Source organism: Phyllostomus discolor, chromosome 11 (assembly GCF_004126475.2).
Source record: "Phyllostomus discolor isolate MPI-MPIP mPhyDis1 chromosome 11, mPhyDis1.pri.v3, whole genome shotgun sequence".
NCBI lineage: Eukaryota > Metazoa > Chordata > Mammalia > Chiroptera > Phyllostomidae > Phyllostomus > Phyllostomus discolor.
In genome coordinates, this window is record NC_040913.2 from 43,360,223 (window position 1) to 43,382,403 (window position 22,181).

The 22,181-nt window shown below is 37.0% G+C and overlaps 1 protein-coding gene across 1 annotated transcript in view; it reads left to right on the forward strand.

Moving 5' to 3' along the window:
* Nucleotides 1-11,283, forward strand: part of AKAP11 (A-kinase anchoring protein 11) — a 54,989-nt gene extending 43,706 nt beyond the window's left edge. The window contains exons 9-12 of the mRNA XM_028527051.2: nt 1,270-1,353; nt 2,137-2,183; nt 5,019-5,179; nt 7,563-11,283. Coding sequence (XP_028382852.1) covers nt 1,270-1,353; nt 2,137-2,183; nt 5,019-5,179; nt 7,563-7,703 — 433 coding nt within the window. The 3' untranslated portion in view covers nt 7,704-11,283. The remainder of the gene's footprint in view (nt 1-1,269; nt 1,354-2,136; nt 2,184-5,018; nt 5,180-7,562) is intronic.
* Nucleotides 11,284-22,181: the final 10,898 nt, after the last annotated feature.

Consider the following 22,181-nt stretch of genomic DNA (forward strand, 5'->3'; position numbering starts at 1 on the left):
TAACCATTCTGCTAACAGGAGTGAACACAGTGTCTGATATCATTAGTTTTCTCTGGCTGGTGCCCCCATTCACTCTGGGTTTCTCTGTTTTCTCATTTCTGGGTTGTCTGAAAACAGACCACATGGGCAAGATTCTGGTTGCTTTAATAGTTTTATGATAGAGCTATATTTGTTTGAATATACATGAAAAGATATTACTCAGTTTTACCTTTTATTCTCTCATACATTGTAGTTTGTCACACTTTGATAGTGGTAAACATGGATATGTAAATTATTCAAGATTGCTTGGAAACCACTTAGAACTTTTAAATGATCATTTTTTTCTTAGTAATTGTGTTAACATTTACTGATGCCTATAAGGTGATTATATTATTTCTTTTTTTACAACCAAAATTTTGGTTTGTATACATATTAATTTTTATAATATCCTAGCCTAATACCGGGGAAAGATAGCTGCTTTCACTGCAAACTAATGTGCTTACTAATTATTTTAATGATTAGAATTTAAAAATATTGCATGTTTAGGTTTTAATAAGAAAGATTGAATTTAGTTTTGTTTCTGAACACAGTTGCTTTTTGTTTTTTATTGCTTTGCTGAAGTTTTAGGATATGATTGCTTTCTCCTTTTGATTGGATAGTATAAGAAGTTACCTGTGTGGCCTTAGTAACTGGCTGACTAAACCAGTGTAATGCTTGAATAAACCTTGGTTAGCCAGTATTCTGAGGAAAATGTGTATTAGTCGCCACCTACGGAATCATATATAATATGTGAAATGAAGGTAATTGACATAATAAGAGTATTTTAAAATCCCTGCTCCCCCAAGTCCATCATGGTTTGCACTATCTAAAAACCTGAGAGAATGTTAACCTATGGTATTTCCTTTTTAAACTTATTCCAAACTGATGAATATTGGCATTCTACAATTATATCATAACACTTGACAGACATTAATTTCATCATGAAACAGCTTCTTGCATTCACATGCTGTCTTAAAAGACATTATGTTGTCTTAATCTTTAAAATAAATCTACATTTAGAATGACTTTTATGATCTTTTGAGGACAAGTAAGAAAATGTCCAAATCTCTGAAGCTGTCAGGTACTCTTGTAATAGCAGTGGTGGACTCTGGTACCCATGTGGAAGCCGCGCTCCGTTGTGGCAGCTTCAGAACATCCAGTTACCACTGACAGAAGCTGTTCCAAGGAAAACCAAGGTTGTCTTTACTATTCATTTTCTAGTTCAGCTCTGTTCTTTTCTTCCTCTGGCAGTAATGGTAACAGCAGTAGCTGGAGCAGTCTTGGTTTAGAAGGAGATTTGTATGAGGACAATTTATCCTTTCCAACATCAGACAGGTTGGTCCAGTCCAGAAACTTAAAAACCGATGAGTCTTTTCACCACTAATGCATGATGCCATATTCTTAAAACAATGTGGGTTACACTGCCAATATGTATCAAGCTGCTTTTCTCGTGTATGTTGACATGATTCTGCTTGATAAATTACATCTAATGAAAAGAATTCAACTATGCTAAGTTATGGTTGACATCAATTGCAAAATGTATTGCTTTTATGCATGGTTTGCTCTGCTTGCTATTTTTCATTCTACCAATTATTTCATTAAAAAGAGCTTGCTTCCTACAGGATTTCTGTTTTTTTGTTTTGTTTTGGTTATTGTTTGTTTTTGTGTGTAGTTTTATTTCATATATAAGAAAAATGTGCTTTTACTACATTAAAATATATAAATGGCATCAGCAGAAGCATTAATAAATACTTATGTAATTATTTGTGAGATTTTATAATATTCAAATTCTGTGTTATCTAAAACCAAATTAGTAGAATATTTTGGCTTCAAATTATTTTAAATTAAATTTTATTATGAAATTACTTGGTACTCTGTATATAATGGTCAGGTAGAACATCTTGGTTATTGATAACTTATCTAGGCATCATTCACAATTCAGATTTTAACATGAAATGGTGTGAGAAGCAAAGCTTCCTCTTTTATTGTCATTTCTCCCCTTTTTAAATGTCACATACCATATTGTAACATTCATTACCACATTTTAAAAATTGGTTTGAATAACATTATTAAAGCTTTTTTTTTAAAAAAACTGCTTCTGTTCTTTTATTTAAAAAGTGATGGACCAGATGATAAAGATGAAGAACATGAAGATGATGTAGAAGGTAACTGACAATTTGTAAGAGTCTTTAATTTTTGCATTTGTGCATTTCATCAGTTAGGCTCTGGGTTGTTACAAATAAGGGTATTTGCATTATAAATCATGGAATTCATAAATTAATTTACGCAGTGTCAGCTCCTTTGTTGAGTAGTTTGTATTATTTGATTGCTAAACTATTAAAGTACTCATTGATATAAAGACTGAGCTGCTTTAAAAGAATTATTCAATTATTTGAGAGGAAAATTTATGATAAACTGCATATAGTTATATTTTTCAAAATTTAAAATCTATACTCATAAGATATTGATAATTATAACTATGGCCTATGTCATAGTTTTTTTCTTCCAAACCAGTAACTTCCAGAATTGGTGTTTAATGATAATCTTATGTAAATCATATTCGTCCTTTACATTTCTTTCTGAATTCCAGTTCTACAGTCACACATACACATATTTGAAGGAAATATTCAAGTCTTTCTTTAATGAATGTACTTCTGAATATGTTAATACTAGATACCATTGGTCACAGAGTTCCTGTGATTTGTAATCCCTAATCCAAATGTATCAGACTGTCTGAGTGAATAAAAACTGTTCATGTTGAAGCTGAATTTTCATTGTATTTAGGTGGTTGTTGTTTTTTCCCAAATATTATTTTTTAATTATGAAAATACTAATAATTCCTTCTGTAGAGTGGCACAGAAAAATATTCACACTGTTTGAGATACTTGATTTTGAACCAGTGATTTTTTATCATTTCTTTAGAAGTGGGTAAACTGGTAAAATTGCCAAAATGAATTTCTTGAAATGTACTTTATAACACCCAAGTTTCCAATGAGTTTTATTACTAACTGTGCTCTTCTTATTTAGGAAAGTGTACCAGTTTTTGAGCTAAAATCCTTACATCTAGTAAGATTATTATATTAGGGTTCTAATGCCTCTGCTACAAAGCCATTCTCTTCATATAGGACTTCTAGAAGTAAGTTTTTCTCATCAGTTATAAAGTAGAAGTAGCATGATACTTTCTGAGTTATGGATAGGCTAGGTAATTGCTTTATTTTTTTTAACTAAAAATGTGTTGATTTTTTAATATAGAAAGTTATATACTTTTTCCCAGGTAATACCTGTGAGCAGAGTTGTTCCAAAAGCTATATATGTGGTATAAATGCATGTGGATATTTTCTGTAATGAATACTAACTTTACTGAGGAATGATTACGAGAGAAGAAGATACAAGTTAGTGTCAATATAAAATGCATTTAGAAGTTTTTACTTTTGGCACTAGCCAGGCTGTTCAGCATTTCTTTTGTGAGTAGGTAAAAAATCAGGAGATTAATTATTTATAAATATATGTCACCACCTAGTTTCTGAGATTATAGTCACCTCTCATTATATAGAAAATTACAGCCAATTAATTTACCAATTTTTAAAATTAGAAATTGGTAAATTAGGAGACAGACTGATATAGATTTATAGAAAGATTAAAAATTATGGAACTTCTAAGGAAACAGCCCTCATTTTTGTTGCTGCTGCTGTTTGTAATTTTAGAATGTCAGTCCCTTCTCAGGCAATCAGGGGTTCTGAACTGAGAAAGCCAGTAGCACAGACAAGCCTTGGGGAGACACCTTCAAACCCCATGACTGCTACCAGGATTATAAAGTGGCCCATGTTTGGTGCCATAGTGCACAAAACCTCTTTTTGATTGATAGTCAGTGGGGAGAGAGGGGAGAAAAAACAGTACATTTATTTTCAGAGAATAACATGGACCAACTTTTTCAATGAAAAGTTAGGGGCCGACACATATCCTAAAAATAATTAGCAGTGGTCTAGAATGCCCTGCAGACTATAAAAATGAATTGGGGTCATTTACTAGCAAATTTCCATCACTGGTACAACTCGGCTCAGTGCCTGCTGCTTCCCTCCTGGGGGGGGTGGGGCGCAGCCTAGCGTGCCTGAGTACTGCTTACTAGACATCGCTAAGCAGCAGTGTTAAATCATTAGTTTAATAGTCAATAGGGATTTGTCCTACTTTATGTTGAAAACATAATTTTCATTAAAAAAGAAAACAAATGTGAGAGCAATACCTTACTTATAATAGGAATGTACCAGAAAATTCCCTGGTCTGCCTTTTGGGATTTAAGTGGTTGCATATAGCATTTCCCCTATTTTGCCAAAGAATGAAGTGACTAAGAGCATGGAGCCAGACTGCCTGTGTTCCCATCCTAGCCCAGCCACTGCTTCACTGTAAGACCCTGGATCTCCCTCTGCCTCAGGTCCCTCACCTGTAAATGGAGATGATGGTAGTTTCTATATCACAGGGTAGTTTTGGATTATGGGACTTTGTGTTAGCTAAACAGTTCAGAACAATACTTACTTAAATATATACTATACATATATTGGCTGCTACTGTTGTTTCTCTTAGTTCAGAAAGCTTTCTTAAAGTCCATTTAATATGTTTAGTTGAGGTTTTTGTTTGTGTGTTTCATTTATTTGTATTTTGATTATAATCTTAGCTTTATGGTTTTATTTTCTCTACCTTTACCTGCGGATTATATTCTGACACAAATGAAGGCAGTTATGGTACTTCAGTTCAGTGCCTCAAAATAGAGTTTTATGTTTGTACTCTCAGTGCATAATTGAAGTTATTCTTTTCTTTCACATTATTTTGCCCTTTCAGAGAGATGTTTTAGTTTATTTTTTGGTATGGTTAAGAAAGGATGGATTTTTTCCCAAGCATTCATTGGAGTCTTAAGAGATGGAAAATATTTACATGTCCTTGGAAACCAGGGTATTGATAATAGAATTGGTGAGTTTCACTTCATATTGTTTAAATTTAAATATCAGGTTTGGGGCAAGATGGAAAGACTCTGCTAATAACAAATATTGACCTGGAGCCATGCACAGTAGACCCTCAACTAAGGATCATTCTTCAGTGGCTTGTTGCCTCTGAGGCTGAAGTTTCAGAACTTTCTTTTCATGACTCTACAAAGAAGGAATTTATACAAGTAAGTATCTGCCTTCTAGGGTGGCTTTGAGGATACATTTCACAGTACATGATGTTCTGTGTCAGGCAGTTGATCTAGTAAAATGGCTGTTGATAACAGGGTGGGGAAACGCTTAGGTGATGGAGTGTAATGGTTGGGTTCACGTATCAGCTCTGCCACTCTCTAGTGGTGTGACCTTGGGCAAATTCACCAATTTCCTTATCTGTACTATGGAAGTGAGTATAGAATTTACAAAGGTTTGTGAGGATTAAATATAATAATTAAAAATTGCTTAATCTAGTGCCTGGCACATCCTAAATTCTCAAAAGTTAGGTGCCATTAATAAACATTTCATGTGTTTCTATGAAAAGATTTAGTTTTTCTTTCTATTTAATTGATTCATAATTGTGCCTAGTACTTAGTATGTCTCTTTCTCTGTTAATCCAGTTTTATTAGTATGAGAAGCTAGCAAAATCAAAAGCCAATATAAGTTTAAACATCCAATAAGGAACAGTGGAACACTTGACTATTTAATAAAGTTCTAATAAAACATTCAGATTGATGTATTAATTGGGTATTTTTATTGAGAACTTAACTGTATACCAAGCACCTTGTTAGGCAAGATTTTTAATTTAAGTTTTTTGTCCCAGAAATTTTCATATCAGAACTTTGGTTTAATCTTACTGTAGGGTATAGAGTAGTCTAATGAATAACCAATGTGAATGATCAATAGTAACAAAAAAGAAACAGTCCAGTTACTCTTGATCCCTGATACAGAATTGACAAAAGTATTGTTAAAAGAAGTATGTGAAAAAGTATTGATAAAAATAGGGTTTGTGGGGTTTTTTCGCTGTTTTCGTTACTTGTTTTTACTTAGATTTTTTTGGATTCTTCCCGTTTAGGTGTCTGTTTTGGGGTAAAGGGAAAAAATAAGGCAGAAAGGGATGTTCAGGAAATAAAATGTCAAGGAGACAGAATGGGCAGAACTGACCTTTGGGAGGCAAACATTTTTATTTAGTCACAGATAAACTGAAGGCTGAGAAAGGCTGTGGACAGATCGGAGTGTGATAGCACCTGAGCAAGGAGACCTTGTGCCCATGTAACCTCGAAAACCATTCTGCCAGTTCCTCAAAAAGTTAAACACAGCATTATTGTATAACCCAGCAATTCCACTCCTAGGTATGTGAAAACATATGCCCATGGCAACATTATTCATAATAGGTAAGAAGTGGATAAATGAAATGTAGTGTATCCATGCAATGCAATACAATCTACCAATGAAAAGGAATGATGTAGATATATGCTGCACCATGGAGGAACCTTGAAATTATTAATGCCAAGTGAAAGAAGCTGGTCATAATTGATTGTGGAAAAGTAGATTGTTTCATACAAATTATTTCATTTATATGAAATGGCCAACATACAAGTCTGTAGAGACAGAAAGTAGTGATTCCCTAGAGTTAAGGGGGTTGGGAGAAGTGGGGAGTGTTGCTGATGTGTAAGACTCTCCTTGTGGTGTGATGAAGGCGTTCGGATGCTGGTGGTAGTCATGGTTGCGTCCAACTCAGCCAACAATGCTAAAAACCATTGATGGGTGCACTTTAAATGGATGAATTGTATGGTATATGAATTATATTTTTATTGAGATATAATTCAAAACTATTTTTTAAAAAACTAAGCATATATAGATTATAAAAATTATTTTTTACAGAACTAAATAGAAAAAAAATGAGTGAAGACATTCTGATTGATGATGATAGTTTACTTAAACCTGTATATACTTCTTTTAGGTATAGTTGATATATAACATTATATTAATTTCAGGTGTACAACATAATGATTTGATATTTGTATATACTGTATTGCAAATATTGTGTATTATGACCACAATATTTAACTTTTTTTTTGAAACATTAACATTTCTTAACTTAGAAAGCCATGTTTCTGTTGAGGCTAGAAGGGTATATTCAAAGAAAGAAAAAGCCAGACTATAAGTTGTGGAAGGAAAATCCACATCCTTTTATTAAGCTTGATGTCTTTATTATTTTATATTTCTTATTGAGGGTGTGGCAGATGTATTTAGTTAGGTTAAGAATTTCCTGTAGAAATGTAACATCTGTACTCCCACACAGAATATCCGCTTGGTGAGGTTTATGGAGTTCTGTCTCCAGCAATCCCAAATTGTCATTCTGTGGACGTGATGTATTTATAAAGGGCAGGAAAGGAAGATGTTTAATTTGGGAAAGGGTGGTGGTTTAGGGATACGACTTTGTTATAACTGGGAAACAATATTGTATTACAAACAGCAGGATTCTTAGTTTTAGTCAATGTTAAAAATAAAAGGAAAACTTTATCGTTATGAAATTGTTTTTGTTAATATTTGACATATCTTTCTGTCTTTTAGCTTTCAAAACGATTACAAGAAAAACGCTGGAAAGTAGGAGACCTTCTGCAGGCTGTACTTAAATACTATGAAATGATGGAAAAGACTTGCAGTGAGGAGAAGTGCAAATCACTGTTCGATTGGCTCTTAGAAAATGCATAGAACAAACTCCAAGCCAGTATATTTTTATTATTTGTTTTAGGAGAGAGCAAAAAAGCTAAAGATGCAAAGGATAAAATTTAAATAGTGAATATTAACATTTAAAGTGAATTGAGAAGAAAGGAAATACAGCTTTTTAAGTTCATTGTGTCATCATGTGGTATATATGATGTTCATGCTTTTATAATCTCTGTCGAATATTATCTTCACTTATTCTTCTGTACCCATGTGCAGTATGTTAAGACACTAAAAACATGGATTTGAAGGAAGGTCTAGCCATGAGGTCTTCAGGAACAGTGATTGATGTCATTCTTTCTGCATCAACTGTGCTGCTAGAAACTGTACTGAGGTGGCTGAGGTTGGGTTCCAGACTCGTGATATCCTATCAGTAACTAATTTGACATTCAAAAAGCATTGAGGCTAATTTTTTTCTGGTAGTTTTAGACTCATTTTTAAAAGTCAATTTTATTAGCTCCGCTATTGGTAGCTTTTCAAATCCCCCAAACTATTTAATTCCTTAAAAAATTAGTATTTTAGGTTTCTGTTAATACTGTTAATGATAGTTTCCTCAGCCTTTCATCAAATTACATTATTTGCTGATGTTGCCAATTGTCCTGGCAGGAAAGTGAGGGAGGGTGTGTGTCTCTGTGTGTGAAGAGCACTTTAAACTTGCTGGTGGTTTGTGCCCTCTTTTACTTTAATGTTCTCATAGTTAGAAATCCACTGTTATCATTAAAAAAGGTGCTTTAACAGAAAATGTCTATAAAGATTGTGTGGTAAGAATTTGTATTTCTCTTTTGACTATTTGGAGTCCCCAACTTATCCTGTAAATGAAAATAAAGTTGCAAAATATGTTGAAATTTTAAAAGTCAATGTTAATATGGAAATGTATTTAAAGAAGCCCAATAATTATTTTCACTTTTGGATTTTTGAAAACCTCTTCCCTTTAGCCCTAGCTTTTTTCTAGAAAAGAAAGAAAGGATCCTCCCCAGATAAAATCTATCTGCACTGTTTTGCAAAGACCTCTGATATATTTTCCTTCTGGGCTCTACATTTCCTGCTGCTTCAGCTTAAGAAACTACAAGTTGACTTCAATAGAGGATAAGATTGTGTCTTGGTTTTGTATGCGAGGGTATGCATGTGTGAATTTTTTGGTTCTCTCATTAGCGGACTTTGTAATCTACAGTAAATTACTTTTTGTTGGGGGCTTTGATTTTGCTCCAAAACGTTTTCTTTTTTTCTGAGCACTGACTTTTAGAAGCTGCACAGATTATAGAAGACATCGCACCTGCCATGGGGAAAGGACTAGGGGCACTTCTGTTAATTTGAATTATTAATTATGGTAGAAAAAATGTATTTCATAATGAAAGAATTAAATTTGCTTTTTAAGAAAAATGCCAAGAATTATTTAAATATTTTGAGGTTATATTCCAACCTTTAGTTTTTCTCAATTTAAGATAAATAGAGCAGGCCTTAAAAATAAATTTTCCTAAAGTTTCTTCAAGTATTTTTTTAAGGTGGAGAAATGCAGGAAATGTATGTTTATAACCAGGATCATTTCTGCTTTTAGCTTCTCAGAACTTGAGATGCAGCAGCACTGGACTGGGTTTTTAAATGTTAGGAACTATGTTAATTATAACACAAGTTAATTGATTATTAAGTTTAGATTGAATTTTTACAAATACATAACTGTCAAGTTGTGTTTAGTAATAACTTCAGTGTATGTACAGGTTTGATTAACAGCAAAACCAAGTTCTGAATTTCTTTTAAACTAAAGTGATAATATATTACTTTTGTAAAGCTTTGTGCTTGAAATGTTTATGTTTGTTTATTTTATGGTAAAAATCATTTTGAGGTGAGATTTCCCTCGTTTGCTGTTTCCTTTTGCATTTTGGTGGAGCTGCGCTGCATTCAGCTTGCCCTTACACAGCCCCTGCGAGTGTCAGACCTGTCACGAAAGGCGTTAGCATGCCTTTTCATAGTCATAGTGGGACTCCGCACTCACATCACTTCAGTGCGCTTGCCTGGAGAAAAATATGAAGTGTTGGCAGGTGTGAAAAGAAGCATGAGTTAAGCTTCCTTTCCTAGAGACAACTTCTGTGTTTAGAGCAGTATCTCTTAATCGAGTACAGTCTAAATTTACTTTCTTTGAAGGCACTTTGTGATTTTTCCAAACTGCTCTGTTTGTTGAGAACAGCTGTCTTATTTTAATATAAATCTACTTGACATATTCATATTATAACATTGTAATGTTGCCATTCTGATGATTTTGACCCTTATGAAATATATCTTATTCAGAACTGTTAAAGTTGTGATGTGCATAGAATTGAATTTTGTTTATCAGGTTTAGAACCATTGGAGTGTCTGTGGAAAGAGTGAATGAGGCCTCTGATAAGAACTTTTTTAAACATTATTTTAGACTTAGATGTGGCAAGACTTTCATAGTCTTCTTTTCTCAAGCTAAGTTTAAAGTTTTAGGTATTATTAATGTTGATTTTGAAAATATGTCCTGATTTATACAAAAAATGATTCTTTTATAAATCACAATAAAATTACAGTGTCTGAATGGCTTGATACAATGCAATGGAAGAAAACATTTGAGAGTGTTCATTCAGTGAATATATATGTGGTGACATGTTTATACTTTGAAAAATGTTCCACTTACCCTTTCAGATACTCGATGTGAATTAATCCAACTCATAATACTTTCATTTTGCTTAGATAAGGGTTTTATGTTGTTGGCAGCAGAACTTAATTGCTCATGAAGTGCACCGAGCGTGCAGCGGAGGGCAGGTTTCCCGACGGCCACGACGATAGCACACATTCCCTGGCTGTGGCGTTGAACAGTCTCGTCGTCAGAGTCCAGACTCAGATGGCTTCTTAGTTAATTATTTAACTAATAGTATTCTTCCACAAGTAATATTATCAATTTCCCATCAGTACATTGCTTTAAGTTTTATATTTTTCAAAGATAACTTTCCATCGGATTTAAAGAAATAATGTATCCATACTCAAGATGTAGGGAAGATACTTTCATTTAAAATCCTGTCTGCCTGTCACCACACAAAACAATTAGAACTTCAGTGGAAATTATAAAATTGTACTAAAGTACATTTTTTTCTTATTTTCAGCAAAAGACCCAATATGCAGTCACTTAACTGTATTTCTGCTCTGAAGGTGCAGGTACAGTCTTAGTCACTCTTGTCACTTTATTTTTTTACCATCCATGTACATTCCTTTCACAAGGGCATAATTGTAGCTGTAGAAGTTCATTCTTTTGTTTTTATTGGAATGTTTGAATACTATTTAATATCAGATTTTAATATTGCTTGATTTGCTACCTTTGGTTACTTGTGCAGTGTTAAAAGTAATTCACATTCTTGTTTTATATAGCAAAGCAGTTTAAATAATTGTAGCTGTTTATTTGACTGTGCTGAATTACTATATAAGATCTTATATTGTATAACAGTAACTTCTTTTCTGCTTTTCAGTAATTTAATATGTTCATTTACCAAAATATGAACTTCAGGAGGCACTAAAATTTTGTTTTAGCAGTGGTTCAAAATAAACATTTCAGAAATTACTTTTGTAATAATTTGCAGTAGTTCTTTTATCTTTTATCAGTCAAATCTCTGATCTTTCCTCTTCCAGTGAGAATTCTCCAATACATTTAAGAAATGACAGGTGTTGGTTTTCATTTTGTAATATCTTGTTAACTGCTCTGTACTGAACTAAAACAAAGGCATACGAGTGGAACTGTTATTACAGAAGAAGCATCAAACAATCTCAGTGCTCCTAACATGGTTTTCAAGAACAAGAGAAGTTAGGAATATTTTTAATGGGCACTGGATTTGAACTGCTTATTCAGGTGCCTCTGAAGCTGACAGTGACTTGAAAGGCTGTGTCCAATCTGCTTTGGACTGTAGTACAAAGTAGGGTATTACAGTTGCCCTCATTCTGAGTGTTATGAAATTTTCAGGCGGGATTGAGCACTCCTTCCATAGAACATAGAGGCCATGCCTATCGTGCCATGTAGCATCAGGCACTTAAATGCTAGGTGCTACTCGTTTATTATTAATGGAATTTGAATGCCTTAAGTATTTTAAGCCCCAGAAATTAGGGAATGATTTTTGTGGTTTCTCAGGAATGTTTTAAAATGCTAGGAAGTAATGATAGCAAACAATGGTTTGGGTGTGAGAACATCTCAGTCAGCAAGAAAACAATTTACAAATTCTGACAAAAAGTTAGCAAGTTTCCGTGGACTATAATTCCAAAACTTGAACAATATTGCATGTTTGGATCATTTGTGATCTGTGTCTTAGCTGGGATAGAGAGGGTAGTGAGGGATAGGGCTGGAAGAGTTACCTCAGATTTTTGAAAGTGGACAGGTAGAGAGAAGTCATATATCCAAGGATGAATAGACCCTTGGTGCTGTTAGGCAAAAGGTGTAAGAATAAAAATCTAAGAGCTTTTGCAGCATTTTGTTTATAGCAGGAACATTAAAGGTAATGGAGGTAACTCCTTGGGCTTGATGCATTGTTTTCCTTCCGTCCTTTGGAATTTTGTAGTCACTCTTACTTTTGTGCTTTTGGGCAAGGAGAATAATATTTTAGCTTGGAGAGGAATAAAAAGGAACATTTTCAAGAGAGGATTGAAGCCCCTCATCCTCCTTCCCCCATACCTCTTCTTTTAAAGAGATCCCCAAGTAGATTTCTTAGCTTAGAGTAAGAAATTAAAAGTAGACTCCTGTGTGCTGAATTGGTCCGGTGATGTGCTTTGGCCCAATGGGAGAGCTTTTTAACATTATTACCAACACTTAAAAATGAGGTTTCACATTTGAATGTTCGTGTTCCAGATGCTCATGAGAAATGGGAAGTTCTGAAACACTGATTGGACTGTGTGGCACCAGTTTGTGGGGGAGCTGATTAATGATTTTGACCCTCTAGTCTGGGCTGACACTTCTTTCTGCCTCTGGCAAGACCTGCTTCATTCACCTATTTCTGCTGCCCCCTGGGGCCCTGTGGGTGTTTGAGATGCAACCTCTGGCTTAAAGCAAATGAGATAATGAATGTGCTTGGAAAATCTGAACACTGTTCAAGCAGTTCTCTCATTCTCTAGGATTGCTCAAAGAAGGGAAGAAGATCCTAAAAATTACAGACCTGGTGAGTTTATTTCTTCTGAGAAGAAAGTAGAACATAATTGTTAACAACATGGTTTTTAAGTGTATAGAGAAGAAAGAAGGGAGAGGTTTACCAAGAACAGATTCTATCAGATTTACATTTCCTTTTTAAATAGAATTAATTGTGTGGAGACATAGTATCTGTGTTTTAATGAGGATTTAATGTGGAGAACAGGATTGAACATTTGTGGCTTCCCGACTTGTTGAGACTGTGTTCTCAGAGACTTGTCGTTGAGGGGCAGTGCCCTCCTGGGAGGTCAGCACTGCGAAGCCGTGGGCCATTTCAGGTACGACCTTTTTCCACCACCCTGTGTGAAGATGGTGTTGGGAATCCGTTGGTCAGGGTGTGAAAGAATATTACTGATCATTAATTACTGAGTAACTGTATCAAGGGATAATCTTTAAATAGAATTGAAGTTGACTAGAGGAGAAGACAAGACTATTTTTTCCTTTTGTCTTTATGACTGAACCATAATTTGACATTTCCTTCCAAAGGTGGGAAAGTTCTCTGTTTACACAGTAAACAACCCTTTTACACCCATAGGTTTGAATATTTGACTTCAAATACTGTATATTTATGGCTTTCTTGATATAAAGTTACTTTTCTCCCTGTTACATAAATTCAGTGAATCCAGAAGTGGATGCTTAGAAATCCCATAAGGGCTTAAAATGCTGTGGACTTCTTCTTTTATATATATATATATATATATATATATATATATATATATATATATATATATTGTTGATTATGCTATTACAGTTGTCCCATTTTCCCCCCTTCACTCCCCTCCACCCTCTACACCCTCTCCCACCCACATTCCCCCACTTTAGTTCATGTCCGTGTGTCATACTTATAAGTTCTTTAGCTTCTACATTTCTCATACTATTCTTACCCTCCCCCTGTCTATTTTCTACCTACCATCTATGGTACTTATTTTTTGTACCTTTTCCTCCTGTCTCCTCCTCCCACTCCCCTGTTGGTAACCCTCCATGTTATCTCCATTTTTGTGGTTCTGTTCCTGTTCTAGTTGTTCACTTAGTTTCTGTTGGTTTTGTTTTAGGTGTGGTTGTTAATAATTGTGAGTTTGCTGTCATTTTACTATACATGTTTTTTATCTTCTTTTCTTAGATAAGTCCCTTTAACATTTCACATAATAAGGGCTTGGTGATGATGAACTCCTTTAACTTGACCTTATCTGAGAAGCACTTTCTCTGCCCTTCCATTCTAAATGAAAGCTTTGCTGGATAGAGCATTCTGGGATGTAGGTCCTTGCCTTTCATGACTTGGAATACTTCTTTCCAGCCCCTTCTTACCTGCAAGGTCTCTTTTGAGAAATCAGCTGATAGTCTGATGGGAACTCCTTTGTAGGTAACTGTCCCCTTATCTCTTGCTGCTTCTAGGATTCTCTCCCTCATTTTTACCTCGGTTAATGTAATTATGATGTGCCTTGGTGTGTTCCTTCTTGGGTCCCACTTCTTTGGGACTTTCTGAGCTTCCTGGACTTCCTAGAAATCTATTTCCTTTGCCAGAATGGGGAAGTTCTTTGTTAATTTGTTCAAATAAGTTTTCGATCTGTTGCTCTACCTCTTCTCCTGGTACCCCTAATTCGGATGTTGGAACGTTTAAAGATGTCCTGGAGGTTCCTAAGCTTCTCTTCATTTTTTTGAAATCTTATTTCTCCATTCTTTCCTGTTTGGTTGTTTTTTTCTTCTTTCTGGTCCACTCTATTGTTTTGAGTCCCAGTTTCCTTCCCATCACTATTGGTTTCCTGTGCATTTTCCTTCATTTCTGTTATTGTAACCTGCATATGTTCATCTAATTTTCGACCAAAATCAACCAATTCTGTAAGCTCCCTGAACACCAGTGTTTTGAACTGTGCATCTGATAGGTTAGCTATCTCTCGGTTGCTTAAAAGGATGAGTTCTGGGGCTTTGATTTGTTTTTCTCTTTGAGCCATCTCTTTCTCTCTCTCTCTCTCTCTTTTTTTTTTTTTTTTGGTCTGGTCACGCCTGTTACAGTGAGGGGTAGAGCCTTAGGTGTTCACCGGGGCTGGGCACCCCTGCCACTGGATTGTGACGATGTATGTGGCAGTGGGGTCACGAGGGAACAATGGTGGTTGCTCCGTTCTCCGTGGGACCTGTCTCTTCTGCTGCTTCTCCCAAGCAAACTGGGGCCCTCTTGTGCCAATTCCCATGTGGGTGGGTCTGTGCACACCGTGGGACCTTCCAAGGACCTCTCCCGTGAGGCTGGGTGTCTCTCCGTGTGCCTCAGGGTCCACCGCTGCAATCTTGCATGCCCCGGATGCCTTACGCGCACCCAGATGCCTTACACGCCCAACTCTCTCTGCCCCTCGACCTGGCCTGGCTGCTCATCTCTGCCCCTCCTACCGGTCTGGATGAACTGGTCCATTTTAACTTCTTGGCTGTCTGACTTCCATTCAGATCAGTTTTCTGTCAGTTCTGGATGTTATTCTGCCTCTAAATTGTTATTGTTCCAATCCTGATTGTGCGTGGAGGTACGGTGTGTCCACCTATGCCTCCATCTTGGCCGGAAGTCCTGTGGACTTCTTAAGAGTCAGAACAAGACTGCCAGGAAAAGACAGGAGCTGCCAGAATTACTTATACCTGAAGTCAACCTCACTTCTGTTTGTCATGTTGTGTTTGTGGGGCAGGAGGGCACGGATTCCAGGGAAATTGAAGTGGTACAATAGCTTTTCCAACCTATATGTCTGTGTCATTGAGTCAGTCTTAGATGTAAGTGCTGGGAAGTCACTTCAGTTGCCTGAGTTTGGGAAAGCCAGTGGACCTCTTCATGACCCCTAAACCCTAAGAAGCCATGGCTTATAGGAGGGGTCCCTGGTTCAGTGGTAGAGTCTGCAGTTGACACAAAGCTCATGAAGTGCAGTCAATGTGTTGAATGACGGATCTCATAAGACCTCAATAATCCCAAATGGCTAAGTGTGTTAATAACGTGGAAGGTAAATACTGGTCCTGCCTAAATGCAGGGGAGTGGAAGATGAGAAACTCTAAAGGCTTGAATCAGGGTCCTAAGAATGCTGCAGAGAGAGAGAGCAAGCCAGTGCCAGTGCCCTGCTGGGAGTGGGGATATGTCAGAATGAAGAAGAAAGCTCAGTATTCATTGATACTCCCCATTAGCCCCTGCCTTTATGGAGCTTATTCTTTAGTAAAGAAGAGTCATTAAATGAGTTACAATAATTTAATTTCTGTTGTCAGGGTGGTAGGAGCCTAAAACAGAGGAATCTAACAGGGCTTTCCTAAAGACATGATGCTGAGCCTTAGGCTAGGTTTGAGCTCAGTAGGACCCAACCAGGCAAAGGAGAGGTTAGGGATTCAGGGAGCAGAGAGAGCTGTTCCAGTGCAGCAGACAAGAACATGATGAGAGAATGCTTGTCAGTTATTTGAAGAACCAAAGACCAGTTCGCCTACAGCATGAGGAGTTGTGACACTTCTTGAAAACAGACACCTTAGACAGCTTTCACTGAGATGCTTAACGAAAATGTTTGTAGTTTTCTGCACTGCAGTAGAATGCAGTTTTTATACTGCAGTAGTTGGTTTTAAGTACAGGGCTTAGCAAGTGACAGTCTTGCTTGACCCTGTGCTTTTCAAACTGCCTAGAATATGGTGGTTAGTCTGGATATCATTTTACAAAGAGCAGAGATAAAATGAACCATCCATATCTGTGATAGTCTAATAGGAAGGAGCTAAAAATGTATCATTTGGGTTTCTCCTGGGACACAAAAGGCTGTTTGGCCTGGAGAAGGAAAGGTGTGGAGGCTTCTGGTGGAGAGAGGTTGAAATTTGTAACTCTAGAGGACCAGGTGGGGACCAGTGGGCAGAAATTAGCGGCAGGTTTCAGCTAGCTCTTCAAAGAGTGGACTAGATTCTCTTCGTGAAAAAGGAGTGTGCTTGTCCTTCAAGATATGTCTGTACTGCTGGCTGAATGCTTCTGCAAGTTTTTTAAGTATATTTTATTGATTATGCTATTACAATTGTCCCAGTTTTTCCCCCTTGGCCTCCCGCTGCCCAGTATCCCCCTTCCCTCCAGCGATCCCCCCTCCCTTAATTCATGTCCATGGGTGGTGCATGTAAGTTCTTTGACTTCTTCATATCCTATACTATTCTTAACACCCCCCTGTCTATTTTGTTCCTACCATTTATGCTTAATCCCTGCACCTTTTTCCCCATTCTCCTCCTTCCCCTGCCCAGTTGATAACCCTCCAAATGATCCTCATATCTATTATTCTGTTCCTGTTATGGTTGTTTGCTTAGTTTTTGCTTTTTTTGTTTGTTTGTTTTTTAGATTCAGTTGTTGATATTTGTGAGTTTGTTGTCATTATAATGTTCATAGTTTTGATTTTCTTTTTCTTAAATAAGTCCCATTAACATTTCATGTAATAATGGCTTGGTGGTGATGAATTCCTTTAGCTTTACCTTGTTTGGGAAGCACTTTATGTGCCCTTCCATTCTAAATGCTAGCTTTGCTGGACAGAGTAATCTCAGTTGTAGGTCCTTGCTCTTCATCACTTTGAATACTTCTTGCTAGTCCCTTCTTGACTACAAAGTTTCTTTTGAGAAATCAGCTGATAAGTCTTATGGGAACTCCTTTGTAGGTAACTCTCTGCTTTTTTCTTGCTGCTTGTAGGACTTTATCTTTAACCTTTGGAATTTTAATTATGTTGTATCTTGGTATGGTCCTCTTTAGGTCTAACTTGCTTGAGACTCTGCCTCCTGGACTTGTTCGTCTATTTCCTTCACCTAATTAGGGAAGTTTTTCTTTCATTATTTTTTTCAAATAAGTTTCCATTTCTTTTGCCCTTCCTCTTCTTTTTCTGGCATCCCTATGATTTGGATGTTGGCACTTTTGGAGATGTCCCAGAGTCTTCTTGTTCTCTTCTCATTTTTTTGAATTCTTGTTTCTTCTTTCTGTTCTGGTTGAATGTCTGTTTCTTCCTCATGTTGCAAATCATGGATTTGAAGCCCAGTTTTTTCCCTCTACTGTTGGTTTCCTGTGGATTTTTCTTTATTTCATTTAGTGTAGCCCTCATTTCTTCCCTTATGTTGTTGCTGTACTAAGTGAGTTCTCTGAGCATCCTGATCCATCAGTGTTTTGAACTCTAAATCTGATAAGTTGGCTGTCTCCATTTCGTTTAGTTCTTTTTCTGCAGTTTTGTTCTGTTCTTTCATTTGGGCCATGTTTCTTTGTCTCGTCAATTTGACAGCCTCCCTGTGTTTGTTTCTGTGTATTAGGTAGAGCTGCTTTGATTCCCTGTCTTAGTGCACCTGTTAAGTTGTATGGGGCAAGCCTTAGGTATTACCTGGCTGTGACCTGCTTCACCATCATGTAGCTCTGTGTTGGGGGAGGAGTTGGAAGGGAGACAATGTGGCTGCCTGGCTTCTATAGCTTTGCTTGGCACTTGCCCCATTCCCAGTCACTTCACTCACATCCTGAATGCAACCAGCACCCTTCTAGCTGTTGCCCTGGTGGTGATTCCCAGAGTGGGTGGTTTGCATACGTTTCTTCTGCCACCCCAACTCTATTGGTTTTTATAGCCAGAGGTAAGGGGTCTTTGTCTTCCAGGTGCAGGAACCCTGGGCTGTGTGGTCTGGCCTGGGGCTGGGATCACTCATTCCCAAGGTATCCCTCCTAATTTTCATCCACCACACATGAATGTGGGAACATCCATTCCATTGCTGCCTCCACTGCCTCTCTGCCCATCTCCAAAATTCCGCCTCCCCTACCCATCTGGATGAATGTGGCTTCTTTAAATCCTTGGTTGTCAGATTTCTATACAGTTTGATTTTCTAGCAGTTCTAGGTTTTGGGTTTTTTTTTTTTTGAGGTTAGTTGTAATTCTTGTGGTTGTGCTAGGGGTGAAGTGTGTCTACCTATACATCCACCTTGACTGGAAGTCTACTTCTGCAAGTTTTGAAAAGAATTACAAATAGTTCATAACTTTATATTAGGCGAAATCCATTTCCATACACCTTTTTTTAGTAAAGTTAAGATCATAGGCTCTGGGGTCAAAAGAACGATTTAAAATTTAGCTCTACCATTTGTGACCTATCTATATGATGTAGAACAAAAGACTAGGATGATGGTATTTTCCTGGCTGTAGTGGTTGCCACTTTCTACTGATTTTCTACTGATAGGTGCCTGGGGGAACAACTAGTCTTGGAGCTCCTTGATTTAAATTCAGGTCTTGAGCCCTGGCTGGTGTAGCTCAGTGGACTGAGCACAGGCTGAGGACCAAAGGGTTGCCGGTTCGATTCCCAGTCAGGGCATATGCCTGGATTGCAAGCCAGGCCCCCAGTGCGGGCCACATGAGAGGCAATCACACACTGATGTTTCTCTCCCTCTCTTTCTCCCCCACTTCCCCTCTCTCTAAAAATAAATTAATTAAATCTTTTAAAAATTCAGGTCTTGAGGTTTTCTGGATCTCTCAGGGGGCTTGATGGTGTTGTACATCTAGGCCAGGGCCTGTGTATGAAGTGTGTAGCCCCAATTTGAGTTCCAAGTTGGAGTTCCAACTTGAAGGAGTGGTTTATGAGAATCCATTAGTTGGAGGGGTGGAGAGGCTTGACTTTTGCCTTTCCAGCCCCATGAAGCTGCCACAATACTATTCTGGTTTTTCATCAGTTTTAGCAAATATTCTTAGGATGAAAGTGTGGTGTTGAGTGCTGGCTTTACGTCTTGGGGTTCTTTGCTTTTGCTGGATTTGACCCATTAATTCTTTAATATCTTATGTATCTTTCAAGATGTTTTAATACTTTTTACCCACCTTCCCCTCCCAGGTAACCACTCATAATATTTTAACTTACATGTAGTGCTTAAACATTTTTCTACATATACCTTATTATTGATGTTCTTTTTATTTTGTCTTCATTTTATCTTTTGAAATGGTTATAAATGCATCTGATATTAAATTCCAAAAGGTATCAGAATGTGCAGAGAGAAGTTCTTTCTCACCACTCTTCAGCCATGGAGCACCCCTCACAGAGACAACCATGTTACCAGTTTCTGCTACATAGATATTGTGCTATATAGGATGTTTCAGAGTTCCATCGCTGTTGTATGTTATTGTTGGATATTAACTTGGAAGTGTCAAAAAATAGGAACTGATTACTATAAAAGTCAGGTTAGTGGTTACTTCTGAGGCAGAGGGGTATATAGGAGGCTATTGCGCTATCAACAATATTCTATTTCTTGGATGGTAGTTAAACTGTCCACAGAGATTATGTGCAATTCTGTGTAAACATTCCACACAACATGTACAGGTGTATGTGTGTGCAAACACACACAAAGTTTAAAAAACAACTGCAAAACTGGTTTTCAAACAACCAGAGGGAACAGATGGATTACCTGCAAAGCAACAGTTTGATTCATAGCTATCTGCTGAAGAGTTATGATAGAAACCAAAAGATAATAGAGTATTTTCAAAGTGCTGGTTAAAAAAGTCAAATCCAGAAATGCATCTTCTTCTAAACAGTTTTCAAGAGTGAATATAAAATTTCTAGTAGACTGAGTTTGCATTTAACTTACCTGTGCTGAGAAGAAAAACTGCTGAAATCTATACTACTTTTATAAGAAGGGAATTGAACTCTAAGGAAATAGTGAGGCAATGTTTAAAATAATAATTGAAATAGAAAATGAAAGAGTGAGCACCCAAATGCAGTACATGTCCACATAGTTCCTGTTTCAAGCACTTCACATCATTGACTCCGCATGTCAACCTTGCCATTATTCCTATTTATCATGTGAAAAAACCTCAGGCTCTGAGAGGTCAGGTTTTTTACATAACAGGCATAGGAGTAAGGCCCAGGTCATCAGGCTCTAAAGCCCAAGTTCAGCGCATTATACTGTGTCACCAAAAACCTGTAATAACATAGACTTTACATGTTAGCATATTTCCTTCCAATTCCTTTGTATTCTTATTGTGTGGGATCACTTTGTGTAAAGTTGGTACAGCTGACAGTCTTTGCAATGCAAGTATTTTAAGTAGGCCTTTTGAGAAGGACAGTATGTAGAAACCCGGCAAAATTATCTCAGCTTGACTTTGATTTTTTCTCTTTCCTTGTCTTTACTTTTACTCTTCTCATCAGAGCTGACAGCACTAGAAGCTCTTTCATGCATGAAATAGCTCATATTGCCCCAGCAAGTGTGCACCTCCTCCAATAAACCCTACTATACATGCTCTAGCTTTTAAAGAACTCAGTCATATGTGGCCTCTTCCTCTCCACTCTGTTTCCTCTTTCTAAGAGGAAAGAGAGATAGTAGGTGTTGGGACAAATAGCCTTCCCTTCAGAGGCATGGGGAAAGTGAAATGTTAAAAGACATTTAGGAGTTTGTCCTGTGGTGTGATGTGAACCTACACTCCATAGCCATCAGAGACACTCAGTAAAATCTAACTTGCTCCTCAGTGATTTCAAATCAGAAATGTGTAGTTATGATCATTATTACTATTACTCATTGGGTACAATATATTGAGTACTGCAAAAGGAAGATGGCTCAATAATATCAGATGGTAGGAGTCACCCAAGAGAGGAGCCACATTCATGATTAAATAGTCTGTAAGGTAAGTTAAAGAAAAGCACAATAAATCAGCTTCTTTACTGAATCCCATTTTTGCCAGTATGGCAGATGACTAACCCTTCCATTGAAAACAAATATTCTGGATAAAATGTTAAAACTTCTAAATGGATTGTTAGGCAGCATGGAGGCAAGGAATATGTAGGCCAGTATAAAAGTGAAGTTGAGGAAGGTAACCCCAAGTCTTACACCAGGAACTGGAAGAAAACTTTTCTGTATAAAACTTTAGCAGTGAATGGAGGGGAAAAATACCTTCCCTGAAAATTGATAGTCTAACTGCTGTGAACTCCAGTCTAGATTCACCCTACCCCAGTGGTGAAAAACCTCAGGCAAAGAATTTAACATTTTTCTGTTAATGCTTCTAAGGACAAATCCTCTTGAAGAGCCCATAGTCATTCTAGGACTTGATTTTTCCTGAAGATAAAGTCCCCTGCCCCCCAAAATGAGAAACTTGGATTTGAGAAAAAATGACAGAACCATGAACATGAACCAGCAGAGTAGAAACCACCTCTAAGATTTCATGTGTTGGTGTTCGTCAGACACAGAATATAAAGTAGCTGAATTAGATATTTCTGTAAGACACAAAAGGAAGCCTGAGCATGAACAGAGAACCTCTTCACCTCTACTAGGATGGCTAAAATAAAAAAGATGGATAATAACAAGTGTTGAAAAAAAAAGTAAAGAAATTGGGGCCC